This window comes from Gouania willdenowi, chromosome 11 (assembly GCF_900634775.1).
Source record: "Gouania willdenowi chromosome 11, fGouWil2.1, whole genome shotgun sequence".
In the NCBI taxonomy this organism is placed as follows: Eukaryota; Metazoa; Chordata; class Actinopteri; order Blenniiformes; family Gobiesocidae; genus Gouania; species Gouania willdenowi.
In genome coordinates, this window is record NC_041054.1 from 13,121,427 (window position 1) to 13,137,326 (window position 15,900).

The 15,900-nt window shown below is 41.1% G+C and overlaps 2 protein-coding genes across 5 annotated transcripts in view; both read left to right on the forward strand.

The window, feature by feature from the left end:
- Positions 1–662: 662 nt before the first annotated feature.
- nkain1 (sodium/potassium transporting ATPase interacting 1) lies at positions 663–8,845 on the forward strand. The gene is made up of 8 exons (XM_028461097.1): positions 663–952; positions 1,149–1,515; positions 2,179–2,316; positions 2,409–2,489; positions 3,930–4,127; positions 4,250–4,310; positions 4,992–5,073; positions 7,414–8,845. The coding sequence occupies exons 2-8, from the start codon at positions 1,462–1,464 to the stop codon at positions 7,421–7,423; spliced, it is 624 nt and encodes a 207-aa protein (XP_028316898.1). The 5' UTR covers positions 663–952; positions 1,149–1,461; the 3' UTR covers positions 7,424–8,845.
- A 1,709-nt stretch (positions 8,846–10,554) lies between these two features.
- Positions 10,555–15,900, forward strand: part of pum1 (pumilio RNA-binding family member 1) — a 29,421-nt gene continuing 24,075 nt past the window's right edge. For all 4 annotated transcript variants that reach the window (XM_028461030.1, XM_028461032.1, XM_028461033.1 and 1 more), the window contains exon 1: positions 10,555–10,703. The gene's annotated coding sequence lies outside the window, so the exon portion shown is untranslated. The remainder of the gene's footprint in view (positions 10,704–15,900) is intronic.

Sequence of the window (15,900 nt, forward strand, 5' to 3'; positions counted from 1 at the left end):
TTTGCATTGCCTAGGTTTCTTTCATTGTAAAAATGATTATTGACAAAAAACGTAACAAAAATAATTTGATAAAAATCAACAGGCCTTACCGTAGTGTTCACATTGTGGCTCTACAGAAATAAAATTGAGTATGTGTTCATCAAATAAGCAAGATGGGTGACATAGTTATTATGTATCTACCATAAAATGTAATGTCTGTTATCTGTATCAATTTTTTTTCCCCCACCAATATTAAAAACAGATGTGATGTTTTTTGAGGCATGTTATTATAATTCATTAATTAATTATAATATTTTTGTGGATTGCATCATATTAAAAGTAGGCTTAACATGTTATTTCCATATAGAGATATAATGTGACACAAAATCAGGCTGTGGGGAGGGTGTGTGGGTAAATATCGGTATCGTTATCGAAAATGTAATATTGGACAATATTGTGTATCGGCAAAAAAAAAAAAAAAAAAACTAATATCGAACACCTCTATTTAGAATCAGATATAAAGTGATTAGAGGATTTAAATGTGTCCCACTATACTGGCTGGTTTAACTGGACTGTGTTAAGTAGTTGAGATTAAACTGGGCTTTGAATCACCGCAGGCCTTGAACGCATCACGGCTGATGGAGCGATAACGCATGACATTATGATTTAGTCCGTGAACACCCCCTCCCTGCCCTGGTCCTGGTCCTTTGTGACCTCTCCGGCTCAGACGCAGCTCTTCCTCAGGGTCGCAGTGACGAAGACCCCCCCCTCCTCTTCCTCCTCCTCCTCTTCCTCCCCCGGCTCCTCCTGCTCGCTCCTCTGCACCGATTGTTGACAAAAGACGCTGGTAGACGGAGCCTCGGAGCCGGACCCCGGTGTGTAAACCTGGGCCCTGCCTAAAGAGCAGCGGCTGATCCAGACTGAGGGTCTAGTCTGAACCCCGGGGACCAGGACCTCCAGCTCAGTGAAAACCGTGAGTCTCATCGTGTTGCTTTGTGTCCTCGGTGGATCGCATGCAGTCGGCCGTGGTCCCTGTGCGGGTCCGCGCCCCTCCCTCCTCCTCCTCTGTGATCCCGTATCATATGATGCTCATTTCTGGCTCCAGCCCGAGGCGGATTATGACAGCTTTCCGTCTTTCTTTGTGTCTTTGTGTGTCCCCTGTTCGGAAGGTGTGGCCGAGGTGATCGCAGCAGGCCGGTGTGGACTGGACCCCCTCCTCCCCACCCCCCTCCTGCACCTGGAAACCCCCGGACCAGGCTCAGCTTTAACCCAGTCCCCGCAGGCTGAAGATGGGACACTAGCTGGGGGAGAACCGTCGGAGTGGGTCGTTAGAAGAAGAAGAAGAAGGGGGAGACGGGCAGGCAGGGGCCTCTCAGTTGGGAATGGTGTAAACTGAGACCACCAGACACTCTGGATCTAACCGGGGAGCCGTCTTTCCCCCGGAGCCTCCGCGGCTCCAAGCCGCGTCCGGAGCCCTCCAAGATGGGGAAGTGCGACGGCCGATGCACGTTGCTGGTGATCTGTTCCCTGCAGCTGGTGAGTCTATAATTATATCCTCATAGCGGGCCATGCACACACCAGCACATTGTAGTCCACCAGACAGACCGCCATAGGGTCTCCTTGCTGCAGCTGCTGGACCCACATGCCACATTAGAGGCTGGCCTATGGGGGTCTGAGGACACTGGGACAGGGTGGCTGCTCCATCCAGCCGGTGGAAACAACATGGGAACATGGGAATGTTCAAGGTTCACCATCTGGTCTCTATTCCAGGGCTCATGGGGAAGGTTCCCTCACAGCTGTAGAGCTGTGTAATAGGAGCCGCAACATCTATTCCTGCCTGGGAGAGATGCAGCACTGAGCAGCAGAGTGAGGGCTGCTGCTCAGTGCTGCTCAGTGCTGCATGCACACCATGCACTATTGTTTCCTTGTTGTGAAGGAGCGGGTCCAGCCCACCGCCTCTCATTAGTTTGGCTCTGCTTTTTGGGGGGTGCCCTTATTTTTACAGTCACTGGACTGGATGGTGCTCCAGGCAGTTACCATGGAAACAACTGCGGCAGACCTGTGCATGTGTGTCCTTGTCACACTCTGTGTGTGTGTGTGTGTGTGTGTGTGTGAGATGGATTTGCACGTGTGTCTAAATGCATTATTCTGTGAGTATGACTGAAACACTGTCTCTAACTCTCTCTGTGGCCCCTCCAGGTTGCCGCTCTTCAACGACAGGTGTTTGATTTCCTGGGCTACCAGTGGGCTCCAATTCTGGCCAACTTTCTGCATATTATGTCCGTCATTCTCGGGATGTTTGGCACAGTGCAGTTTCGCTTCAGATACCTCATCTTTGTGAGTAAACCCACCCTTCATCCTTATAACTCGAGCCATGTGCAGAGCTACTCTCATGTAAACAAAGACCTGTGTGTGTGTGTGTGTCACAGTATGCTGTGTGGCTCGTGCTCTGGGTTGGATGGAACTCCTTCATTATTTGTTTTTATCTGGAGGTTGGAAACCTGTCTCAGGTAAGTCTGTTACTTTTTTCCACGTTGGTGGGAAATCCAGTGTGAACTTTCACTGTTGGTTTTGTTCTACTTTAAAACGAGAGTTCTCAGAGTGCACAGACCTCAGTCAAATCTCCTCTTTGCCAGATTTGATCATTTTTCTAGATCAGTGATCCTGATCATGGTACCATGACCATTGACACTGTAAAGGCGTGGAAGACATTTCTATCCTCATTAATAACGATACAGTAGGTCCAAATGTATGGAAGAATCGCGAAGAAATGCACAATCCAGATCCGATCCAAATGAAACTCGGTAGCGTAACTGAGTCAAATTTCATAAAGATTGGTCAATGACTAACCGGGATATGAATTTTTGAAATTTCTCCAATGATGAGACAGAAACTGATCCAGAACCAGTATATTTATCTGGATCCCCTCCAAATTTGAATAGAATCTGCCGTGGCATCAGGTATATTTTTGGTTAAATATGGTACTTTTGATGTACTCTTGCTAATGCCAGTGAATACATTACCTCCTTGGTGGAGGTATAGGAGGACAGCAGAAGATGTCCTTTGGAAGTATTAGATTTATCCTTTTCTTGGCCTCATGTTGCTAACTTATTGGCATTGCAGCTCCTATGATGTTATAAAGTATGTCAAACTTCATAATCATATAAGAGGTATGTCATTTCAATCACTGTTAGTTAGGAGAGGGTCAAACACTGCTTTGTTCTAAAATACTTCAATTTCCAAATGCATGTCTTTGACCTGAGGAAACATCTTTATCATCTGTTACAGGTTAACTTCTATTTACAGAGCTGCTCTTTTTGGGTTGGCTAAAAGGCAGATTGGATGATATATATGACACATGAAAGGATACATTTCTCAGTTGAAACATGAAGATTGCCAATCATTCAAGGGTTTTTTTTGGTTTACGTATCCCAGGTATTGGATTTTGTTCTCAAGTGAGAGGTATAGGATTACGGTAATACCTAAAGTGCTAACATCCGAGAGAGTCTCGGAGTATAGAGCTGCTGCTCCAGCATGTTTGAAGGGAAACAGCTGAGATTTTTTTGTGAGGATTCCTCCTGAATAGCACGCTGGGAAAGTGTTTCAGGCATGTCCGTCTGGGGAAAGGCCTCAGAGCCAGTCGAGGTCAAACCAGAGGGGAATACGTGCCAGCTGGTCTGTGAGGTGGGGGAGACGGGGGTTTTCTGTATTTCCTCGCTGAGGATGTTTCCCTGTGATTAGTGGACGGTGAAATAAAATCAGCAGTAATGCAACTAGAACCTGTTTGTTTGCTTATATTTTAACTTCTAGCTGTGATACAGATAGTTTTTCTTGAAATTGGAACTTGAGAAATCGCATGCTATGGTATTGTCTCAAATGTTGTGCCTTTTTAAAATATATATATATAAAGGGGTAACGTTCATTTATTTTATATGTGTACACATAATTAGGACCGACACTTCCTCATGACATTCAACACATCCCTTCACCGTTCATGGTGGATGGAGCATGGACCTGGTTGCCTGGTAACGCCTGTTTTGGACTCGCACATGGCCCCAGACGACCACCATGTCATCACCGTTTCTGGATGCCTACTTGACTACCAGTACATCGAGGTGTTGAGTTCTGCCATCCAGGTCTTTTTGGCTGTACGTATATCCCACAAACGCCTAAATCATATAAAACACAACAATAAATCACTTGATAATATTGTCTCATGACTTCATGCAAACAGCCGTGATCTAATTTCTGATCGCCTCTCCTTCGACAGCTCTTTGGCTTCGTCTATGCCTGCTACGTTAGCAAAGTCTTCCAGGATGACGAGGACAGCTGTGAGTGCATTTCCCTCCTCCTAAAAGCTTGTTGACTTTCTTCCTGTGCCGTGTTTAGCTGATTAAGTTTACTTGTTGTGCTGTCAAGAGGGCTTTTAGCATCGGGGATCATGGCTCTCAGTGTGACTGATGCTATTTCACAGTTAACCCCCGTTTCCATGAGTCACGGTATCACAGAGTGATACCAGCACACTATCTATGGGATGGAACATTCCCAGTAACATGCTGTTGCACACATCAGACAATTCTTTACTATTTTTGCCTCAAGTAACATATTTAGACCTCACTTGTGGGGAAGAAATGCAGCTAAAAGTAGAATTTTCTGTTTAATCTTGCTATTATCCTTGGGGTCAGTTTGACCCCATTCAGTGTTTATCATTAAAAAAATAATAGTTTGATGGGTAGAAATGATTAAGCATAAAAATATCATGATTATATTTTTCAATGTGTTGAACACATATTGACCCCAAGTGTAAAATGTGTTAGTGATATTTTAGGATAATAGGAGGGTCGTATTTGATCTATTATAAACACAACAGCAATCCCTCTTTTTCTTCATGACACGATCTGACGCTCTAACATAGCAATGCAATTATCAAAGTGAGCACTACACTTGCTTCAAAGAGGCTGTTTAAAGGAAAGTGGAATGATGCCGTCTGTTTCATTTCTTTCCTGTTGAAGTTGATTTTATCGGTGGGTTTGACTCCTATGGCTACCAGCCTCCTCAGAAATCCTCTCATCTTCAGCTGCAGCCACTTTACACGTAAGTCACAAGTACAGACGCTTCTTCACCTTTTATTGCAGCATGACGATTATGGTCTTGTGCTGCAATTTCGCCGAGCATTAGTCCTGTTTTTAACTCGCAGGTCGAATAATCCAAAGAAAGTGCTATATGAGCAAATTAAATTAGGGTAACACTTTAGTTTAGGGAACACCTAGTATTAACCATTAAGTAGTTGCTTATTAGCATACAAATTTGTAACTTAGTCATTATTAAGTACTTATTAATGCCTTATTCTGCATGGTCTTATTATACTACCAGCAAGCCAGTAACTAAGAGTTTTCCCTCAATAACCTTAGAATTATTACCTTTTAGTAGTAAGTAAGTAAGTAGTTGTATATGAATTACGATCTCAACATGCTAGGATTAGGGATAACGTTAACCCTAATCCTAAGCCTAACCCTGTTTGGACTGCGAGACTGCCATTAAGTGTATAATAAGGCATGAACAAGAATAAGACATTAATAAGGACTTAATAAAGCATTAAAAAATACTTAATGATGACTAAATAAGAGGGGGGGCGGGGGGTGCATTTCCAGGCCTTTACTGCAGCCGCTTTCAGTTCTTGTTTGTTTCTGGGGGTTTCCCTCTTCAGTCTCCTCTGCTCTATTGGGTTAAGGTCCAGTCATTGACTTGGCCAGTCTAAGACCTTCCACTTTTTCCCCCTGATAAAGTCCTTTGTTGTGTTGGAAGTGTGTTTTAGTATGCATCATTTTTCTGTAAATTGCCAGACAAAATGGTTTTGTAGACTTCAGAATTCATTCTGCTGCTACCATCATGAGTTACGTCATGCAAGCACAAGTCATGACATTACCTCCACCATGCTTCGCAGATGAGCTTGTGTGTTTTGGATGATAAGCAAATTCTTTCTTTCTCCATACTTTGGCTTTTCCATCACTTTGGTAGAGGTTAATCTTGGTCTCATCAGTCCATAAAACTTTGTTCCAAAACTTTTGTGGCTCATCTCTGTACTTCTTTGCATGATCCAATCTGGACTTCAGGTTCTTTTTGCTGATGAGTGGTTTGCATCTTGTGGTATGGCCTCTATATTTCTACTCTCAAAGTCTTCTTCAAACAGTGGATTGTGATACCATCACCCCTGCCCTGTGGAAGTTGACAGTGATGTCACTGACTGTTGTCTTTGGGTGTTTCTTCACAGCTCTCACAATGTTTCTGTCATTAACTGCTGTTGATACCCTTGGCCGACCTGTTCCATGTCTGTTGCTCAGTACACTAGTAGTTTCTTTCTTTTTCAGGACATTCCAAATTGTTGTATTGGCTATCTATGCTCAGTGTTTGTGCAATAGCTCTGGTCGATTTTCCCTCTTCTCTCTGCTTCAAAATGGTTTGCTTTTTTCCCATAGACAGCAATCAATCTAAAAGACAACACCTGAGCAACTAGAAGCACCCATCAGTCACATGTTCCAATATTTTTGCTCACTTGAAAAGTGGGTGGGTTCAAACAAAAGGTGCTCTGTCCTGAGTTGTTTAACACATCTAGATGTAAATACCATGAAATAAAAACTGGAATTCTGAACTTTTGTCTCATATTCATGTTTTGATCTGAAACCCAAATGTCTTCAGTATACAACAAAAACAAAGGGATTCCAAACCTTTTAGAGGGAACTGGATGTAATATGGACCCTTAAATGTCTTCTAAAAAGCTGCTCAGTAAGAAAGGGGTAAAGCTTCTCTTCTATTTGATTCTCTCTTAGGATTATTACATTCAAAAATACTTGATGAAATTTAACAAAGTTTTAACTAAAAGTTGGACTTTAAGCCATGGAAGATTCCATTACATTTTGGAGGAGATCCGGATCGATATACTGATTTTGGATCAGTTCCAAAATTCCAAAAATCTTTATTGGTCATTATTGGCAAACTTAATCTCAATCAGATTTTTCAACAATCACTCATTTTATTGCGATACTTAAAAAAAAAAAAAGATTTTCTGCAAAAATGAGGTGCCCATACATTTGGACCTACTGTATCGTTATTAATGGGGATAGAAATTTCTTCCAGGCCTTTAAAGTGTGAATGATCATAGTACTATGATCAGGATCACTGATTACTCCAGATAACTGCCAATATCTGGCAAAGATTACATTTGGCTCTTGGTGGAGGTTTGCGCTCACTGAGAACTTTTGATTCTGTAATGAGTTTAGTTTAAATGTGTCTCAATAGGAGTATTTACATTTACATCAACTAAACCTGACTTTCATGTGTACAAACCTCAAACCTTAAAGACTTGTTCATCAGATAGATCATTTGATATAAACTAATGACTCTTTTTTTTTTCCTTCTCCTCTCTCTGCATTTTAGAGCTGGATAACTGCTCATAGTGCCCCCTTCAGGCTCAGCCCTAACTGTGTCACTGTGGATGGGCTGGGGTTTGTTGACCCTGTTGCTCTCTGAAGAGTGGACCTAAAAACACCTCACCCAGAGGGAGCTGTGTGTGCGCGCGAGTGTGAGAGTTTGAATGCGACAACTACATCCCTGAATGTACAGAGCTCAGGGAATACCCAGCTGGCTGAGAGGTGTGAGGGAAACACAGAAGACAAAAAAAAAAACAGGGACACATCTATCAATCTATCAAACCACCTGTGACACAGCTCATTAAACCACTTCCTCTCAACACTCCCAACACTGTGTGTGCGTGTGTGCGAGAGACTCCGAAGGACTCACCGACGCTTTGTGGCTGCACCATAAACTTTTACCACTTGGTGCTCCATGTGATATTTTCTGAGCGTTGTTTGTGTGTGTGTGTGTGTGCGAGGAGGACATGAGTGTGTGAGTGTGTGTGTGTGTAATAAAAAGGCACAGTTTGTACCTGTTGTCGTTTTAGCACGTGGTGATGCTGAACTAGAGCAGTTTCCCTGATCCCAAAACCATCTTTCCTTGCCTTCTTGTGCTCTTTAAACAGATTGTTTACAATGTGTTTACATCACGATCTAAACAGCGCTTTAAACGTCACGTCCTAAGCCTGAAGGGGTTATAAAACCAGACGGGAGGGAAAGAATGCAAAGAGATTTTTGGAAAAATCTCAAATTTGATCTTCTTGGTCAAAATATCATTTTAGGTTTTAGGTCATTTCCAACGACAGTACACTGTATTTTCCAGTACAGGTTACTCCAAACGCAGTGTAAGAGCATTGGCGTGAGCTATGCACAACTATTTATAGGATGTTCTGAAGCTAAACCGTCAAAATTTGTGTCTAAAAACACTTTATTGTTGGATTCAAGTATTTTCCTGAAAAGCAAACATTCCGTTATTTTGATTTCCAAACAAATGAATTCAGCTTTTAGTATCTGACTGAAGGATATAGATGGCTTTGGGATCAGGCATTAGTGCATCTATAGGAGGGGCGGGAGGGGGGGAGCAAAGGGTTTACTGTGCATGTAAATAACCAGCAGTTTGGTTGGTTTCATTTAGAGAAGAACAACTGGGTTGAATTAAGGGCAGGTGGGTTGTTGAGACTGGAGCAAAAGGGGTTACACATTCAAGTTTTCCTGTTTCTCACCTTTTCTCTTATGGACTCCCATCTGCAGTTAATATTCTAACGTTATCTTTCCCGGAACTACATAAACGTCTGCAACTAATTTTATGATGCCCACTGTAATATGTGGGGAGACATGGGAGGGAAATGCATTAAAATCACTGAGTTCTTATTTGTAGATACAGTTGGAGACGGAAAGCAAGAAGGAGGCGGTTGTCAAGTGAAGTTTGAAATAATAAAATCACTTTCTACAATAAACTGCAGTGAATATTTGATAAATTTCAGTTGTCATCGCTGCACAGAAACAGCTCTCGTCAAAGTGATAAATGATACAAGATTCAACACTTGATTCAAGAAATGTTTCTGTTCTCATTCTCTTGAATCCAAGTGCTGCTTTTTACAATGTGGACCAGGGGCCTCATTTATTAAATATTGAGTAATGTGGAGCTCACCTGCACACATGTCCCCACAGTAAGCACTGTGCGTCACAATCCTATGGTACGGTTGTGTAGCATCATTTAGTAGTGTGTTTATGTCTTGTTTTGTGCAGTAGTTGATGTTAAATTGTCTTACAAAAACTCAAAATCAATTTCTTTTATCTTTGAACTGAAAATAGTGTTTTTCAATATTCTTGAAGCCATGAGTGTACATTATAAACACTACCCTACACTTTAAGAGGGATATTGTTGTCTTTATTATAATAAATAGTTATTTTAACATAACCACTGCAGTTTGGCTCAGTGTAATACGCAGATTTGCACGTCATTTTGCAACTTTTTTAAAAAAAATTTAATTGCAATTATTGTCTTAATTGATTCATCTTTAGCAACACTGCCCAATGACTTCCCCAGATAAAATGTGTTTTTTTTTTTAGACCTGTATGTCTAGTAATAGTAATGTGCCTTATGATAAACATGTAGTCATTAAATGCAGCTTTGCAGGACAGCTCAACGTTGACAGGTAGTCATGGTAACTCAGGCTGATCTACGGGAGTAGATCAGGAACGACTAAAGGTGGACCAGCAGATGTCATCAGCGAGCAACGTTGGTGACCAAGGTAAGTCAAAGCGGGTCAGATAAATACATATTGAGTAGAAATAACAAAAACTAATTTGAGTCACAAATAATACTAAACTGTTAGAATTTTGAAGCATCGCTAGTTGACGTAAGTGAGTAAAATGTGTTTTTGTTTGAAGTTTCTCCTCACAAGGATATTTAGAATATTCACATATAGGGGATGTTTTTTCTGTGTATTCGAATATTTGTGTACGTCAATATCTGTTTTTTCCCAAACGTGCAAAGCAGAAAAATTGACTACAATATTAAATATTTCATTAATAAAGGTAAACGACATTGTGGTGCAGAAGCCTCTTCAAAAAAACACGTGGGTAGATTTTAATTCGAGCCGTTGTCTCGCGACGCGCACAAAGCAGCCCGTGCTACACGCGCTGTATCTGCATTACGTCATCCTCACACCGTCTCAGGGCCGGTGTTCACCGGGCCGCGTACCGGACTGGGTACCCCGTGCACACGGTGTGAGTTTTTATTGACACACGTTGTGGGGTCAGCAAGGTCCACGTGAATAACGGAGGTAACGCTGGCTCGCGGTGTGGCGCAGCCCGTTGCCATGGTTGCCAAACTCACCTCGCGACCCCGGTACATTGTGTACAACCCACCCAGGAAGGTGACATTTTATTACTGTACATATAATATGAAATTGCGCTGCTAGGCTTGCACTCACAGACCTGTGGTATTGTTTAAATGTACATGTTATTTAACTGTAATAAAGTAAGGTTTTTGCTTGTGGGTAGACAAAGGAATAAAATGCCGCATTTCTATCTTCATGACAGCATTTTAAAGAGTTCAAATTAACAGCCATTGCAGTACAAACAGCAGACGTTTCTAACAAAGGGACCGTGCGGTGAGAGGAGAGCGGACGGTGGGACCCTCCCTCCCCTCCCGGTTGGCGCACTGAACCGCACGCTCTCTCTCATCCCTTCCCGTCATGCCTCGCTCTCGCCTGCTCGTCCGCCGAGCCGCCATGTTGTCGGAGTGAAAACCTGAGGTGTCAGAAAGAAGCTGGGGCCAAAATCCGCTATCATCCACCCTCTCCGCCAGTGAGTATCGCCGTGTGCCTGGTCCTGGGAGCACGTAGCGTTATTAAGCTTCGTGTCGGTGCGGGTATTGTTGCTCTGACGCCATTAACGGGGGATTTACGGGGTTGTTTTGTGAGGCTCGTAGCGGGCTACCTCCCTCTCAGCTGCTCGCCTCCTTCCGCCACTTCTTCCGCTCCAGACAGCTCTCAGGCCTTTGTTAGCATCCACCTCACCGAGACCCGAGCGGCTGCACGCTTGTTGGACAGGTGGCGACCTCCCGCTGTGTAATAATTAATAAAAAACGCCATTAAAACACAACACCGACTGTTTATAAACATTGCACCGGAGCCCGTGTTGTCTACCGGGCAGAGCTTGTGTCGAGAGGCCGTGTTTTTGTTCGTGTACTCGGGGCAGTGAACCCCCCCCATGAACACAGACGGACCGGCCTGGACGGAAATGAAAGCCCCTTATTATTGTCGGGGAGGTGTCAGAGAAGCCCGTCTACATGTTGTGTGTCATGTCTGCTGTGTGGGTGAATGTTGAGACAGCTAACACTGGAGACCCTGCGTGTTTTGTCACACCCCTGCGTGCGATTTGATCACCGGTATTGAATCATTAACCCGGTTAGACTGTGGAACTCACTGCCTGAGTTTTGGCTGCTTCACACCGGGTCGTGTGAGCGCTTCTCTGCAGGGGGATTCAATGGCCGTGCTGGGCTGGATTTCCGGGTGTTTCCCTGGTTTAGTCTGAGATGGTGTCACAGAATGAATTGCCAACATTTCGATGTTGATCGTGGAGTGAAGCAGGAAAACAAAAGGCATGGAGTGTTATGGTGAAGGATCATTGATACTGGTTTGTTTGCATTCTGTCACATTGGTTACAGTACATTTGTGTCTTTATGGAGGGGGTGTGTTTCTCAGCATTCTCAGAGAAAGCCGTTTGTATGAAGCTTCAGTGTCAGTCATAATTACTACATATGCTCAGTGAGACATGTCAACGCGTGTTATTTTGGCCTGTAGGGCCATATCTAATATCAAACATAGACTTCATAAAGGTGTAATAAACAATCTCCAGTCCACAGAAGATTGTGTTGCCAAATGTTACCTCTAACCTCCAGTCAGCTCCCTGTGCACAAAGCACCTTTCTCTGCTTTATCACAAGTTCGCCCTTCACTCTTTACTCAAGTTAAATAACACTGTCCCTTTGACCTTTCATGAGGGCTATTATTTCCACCTCAAAACTGATGACTTCAGCATATGCAATGACTCTTCTATACATGTTGAGTTGTATGTGCTTTATCTAAAGTGTCTAATAGCAGTTGTCAAAAAATGTGTTGTATAGTGCTAATAAATGCTTACAAAGGAGTAGTACTAGCCAAACGATTGTAAGTCTTAACCCAAAGAGAACCAGTAATGTGTGTTTTCCTTATCTTTTTTTTTTTATCAGCATAAAAACCAAACAGAACTGCTTTTAGGAAAATGTTTTTACTTGTCTTTACATGGACATGTCTTAAGAGTTAACAAACTTTAGTTGTTCTTTCAGTAATACATTGGACAAATCACTGTTAATTCTCAGGATATACTTGATACTACATTTTCCTTTCCTCTGCAACTTTGCTCTGCATGATGTACCGCATTAGGGCTGCACGATTTTGACCAAAAACCTAATTGCAATTTTTCTGACTGATATTGCGATTTCGATTTGAGTTACAATTTTTAAAAATATTTTATACATTTAAATGCATATGCAATCTTCTGTAGCTCTGATGAGATGTTTAAATGCTCTTAGCAGATAAAACTGATTAAAGCTGCTGCTGTTCTCACAGGGCGCAGCAGCGCTACATGAGAAACGGACAGAGGTTTAACGACAAGTTAAAGTTAAACGGGCACTGGTAGGCTCTGATTTAGGAGTCAGGGATGTTTTGCATAGTTTTTTTGCCAGGATAGATGGTGTTTGAAGCGGCCAGGATGAGAGTGGGAAGGACATTTCTGCATTTAAAAAAAAGTCCTTTCCCTCACGGTGACAGCGTTTAAACCCGTTTCTGTCCATTTCTGTGTTCAGCAGTAGATTCCGTTTTCATTGGTCGGTTCTCTGATTCCATTATCATGGATTTTATAGGACCCTAATGTAGTTGTTAGCGCACTCAGATACTCGCTGCATTGCATACAAGCGTGTCCTGTAACCATCTCTGATTGGCCAGCAGACCAAGAAGGCGGTTCTCGGCAATTCTGATTGGTGGACATATTTATCACTCAAATGATGATGACGGAAGAAAAAACCTTGAGCACCTGAGGTTACGTTATCGCAGTAGTGAAAACCATAATATTGGTGTGATTAAGGTTAATCGTTCAGCCTGATAACACATCACTGAAAACAATGCTCAAGAACTGGCTATTCTTTATAATTATCCACAACTCATTTTAAGAAATTTTACGACAGACTTGAACTGAAAAAAATTGACATCAATTAAAATGTACAGCTTACACTAGGATTGTTTAAATACATTTACTGCTTCTAAACATTGGTGCTGCTATGGTTGTGTGCTTATGGTGCACATTAGCCAAGAATTGGGTGTTTGTGTTCATTTGTCTCTATTGTCACCATTGTTTTATCCCTTAAAACGTTAAACAAGATTTCATGCAACACCTAACATTTTTGTCCTCATTTTAAAAAGAATTGTAAAGCTACATCTTGTAGTTTTTAGGTTATATACAAGTTTGTTCAAGGCTGCATTGTGCACACATTCTTTGTACATATCATCTTAATTGTTTATTTTTATTTTTATATACCGATACTCTTAAATAGTGCTGTCCAATATGACCAAAATTCACAGGATTTTGGCAACACTGCACGTTTCTCAATCACTTTCAGGAGATTGTGCATGACTTGCGGGGCATCAGGAACAGGAAGACACTATTAGGAGACTTCCTCAACTTGTGGGATACCTTGTATGTCTGCATCCACACGCTTCACACAAGTTGTGTTCTCACATGCTTGTTTGCTTATTGCATCTGAAAAACAATCCATCCTCAAACAATGAAGGCTCACAATAACAGATTCATATACACATGAAAAGTAACTACAACACATCCTTGTGTTGTCTGACCGTAGTAATAGATGAAATGATGTTAAATCAAATGTTGAGAAAACCACAGGAAAAAAAAGCAGTTAAGAGGAAAATCAAATAAATTTTGGTGTAATGTAAACATGCCACCAGAATCAACGAAAATGGCTGCTTCCAACGGATTGTATTTTAAAGTATAAAAACGTTCAAAAATCTACTTTAAATGTGTGTTTTTTAATCTTGTTCATATTTTGTTTATTGGTATTACATTGTACACATTGTTTTTTGTTAATTTTTTCCACTACAGTTACCTTTTAACCATGAAGCCTCATTTGATTGCTTCTTCATCAGTAGGGTGAGAATCTGCATCAGAGTGGATATGAACGACATGTATGAGTAAAATGCAAATGCATTTCACAATGCATTGAAATTAATCCATCCCACCCTATTTGTGATTAAGTATAAATACTATACCAATAATAAGGTAGTTCATACCATAATTTAATTGATTCTGGATAATTAAGGCTGCATCTCTTGACAATTGCTGTAATACACGTCACCAATATTTAACCCTAAATCAACTGCCATGCACTGTGACCTGCAGACACAACAATAAATAAAATGTAAATAGTTTAATATTTAAAAAATCAATTTGTTTGAAAAAAACATTTATATATAAACTAAGTATTGTCTATAGAAAACATTTAATAGCCAAAGTCTCCTCTTAAATAGATGTTCTGACATCTTGTGATTGCGTAATAGATCAGCTGTAAAGTGTGTGAACATTTGACCAACTATTATTGCATTATTGCATTCATTTTTCTTCAGCCAGCTGACTTTAGCTTCGGGGTAACTTTTTTTTCATCTTTCTCAGTTGTGGGAAAATTCATTGCAGGACTTAGATTGTCACTTGAAGAGCATCAAATTTGTGAGTTACTGTACAGGAATTATCTCTACTGCATCTCTCATCGCTTTTACCAACGTGCCTGCGCTCTCCTGCCTTATACTTAATTCTTTCAGACTCTGATGCTTCGTTCGCGGACACCTGCAAAAATACCACACAATCTTTTAACAAAGCCATGCAATTATGACTGAGTAAAAGAAAAAGTCAGGGAGTGATTTTTCAGTCAAAACAAAAGGGCCTTTGATTTTCTGTGTCTGATCACAGAAAACAGCTGGAAATCACGCAATTAAAATGGAATGGAAGTAGTTATAGGACACGGATACCGTCAACTACATGTTTTCAGATAATATAAGGCGTTTTGACTATATCTTGCCCAGAAAATTAATGGTTATATCTAGGGCTGGGCGATATATCGAATATACTCGATATATCGCAGCTTGTAGTCTGTGCGGTGTTGAAAATGACCATACCGTTAAACTCGCGGAAATTTTTTTTTTTTTTAAATATCTTAGTGGCATTATGCACAAAAGGTGCACTTAAATTTAGTGTTGTTTTGAAATGTCATCTTAATGACAACATGCACAAAAGGGCACTATTTGTTTTAAAACATTGTAGTGGCATTATGTACAAAAAGTGCACTTTAATTTTGTGTTTTGAAATGCCATGTGAGTTGCATCCTGCACTAATGTCTTGTTTTGAAATGTCTCTGTGACAATTTTGCACAGAACGTGTTGACAATTTTATGTTTGAGCCACTCACTGTTTAATAAATACAGTTATGTCAACTTTGACTTAGTTGTGATATCCCCTTTTTTGCATGAAAGTTTAAAATTGGCATATATTAATGCAGTATGATCAAGAATGTTTTAATGTAGACATATAGAATCATCATACTGGTGTGATTTTGTGCATCAAAGTGTTAATTCAAGGGTAATGCAAAATATCGAGATATATATCGTGTATCGTGACATGGCCTAAAAATATCGCGGTATTTATAAAAGGCCACATCGCCCAGCCCTAGTTATATCCTAAATGTGCAGCAAATTTTGGAAGATGCAGACTTTTTATACATGTGTACTATAGTAGAGCTGTATAATTGGGCTTCAAAGGGTTGGACCAACATTATTCAAATTCTGTTTTTTTTTCTTTAAACATTTATTCTTTTTCTAGAGGCCAGTTTTTGATTTACCGCCTCAGCATCCATTTGCGCATCTTTCTCGGACTAATTGAAACCTATCACCTGACCTTTTA

Coding starts and splice junctions, on each gene's coding strand:
- nkain1 (XM_028461097.1), top strand. CDS start 1,462: ATGGGGAAGTGCGACGGCCGATGCACGTTGCTGGTGATCTGTTCCCTG. Junction 2,490..3,929: donor AGGTTGGAAACCTGTCTCAG/GTAAGTCTGTTA, acceptor ACACATAATTAG/GACCGACACTTCCTCATGAC. Junction 4,128..4,249: donor CCATCCAGGTCTTTTTGGCT/GTACGTATATCC, acceptor CTCCTTCGACAG/CTCTTTGGCTTCGTCTATGC.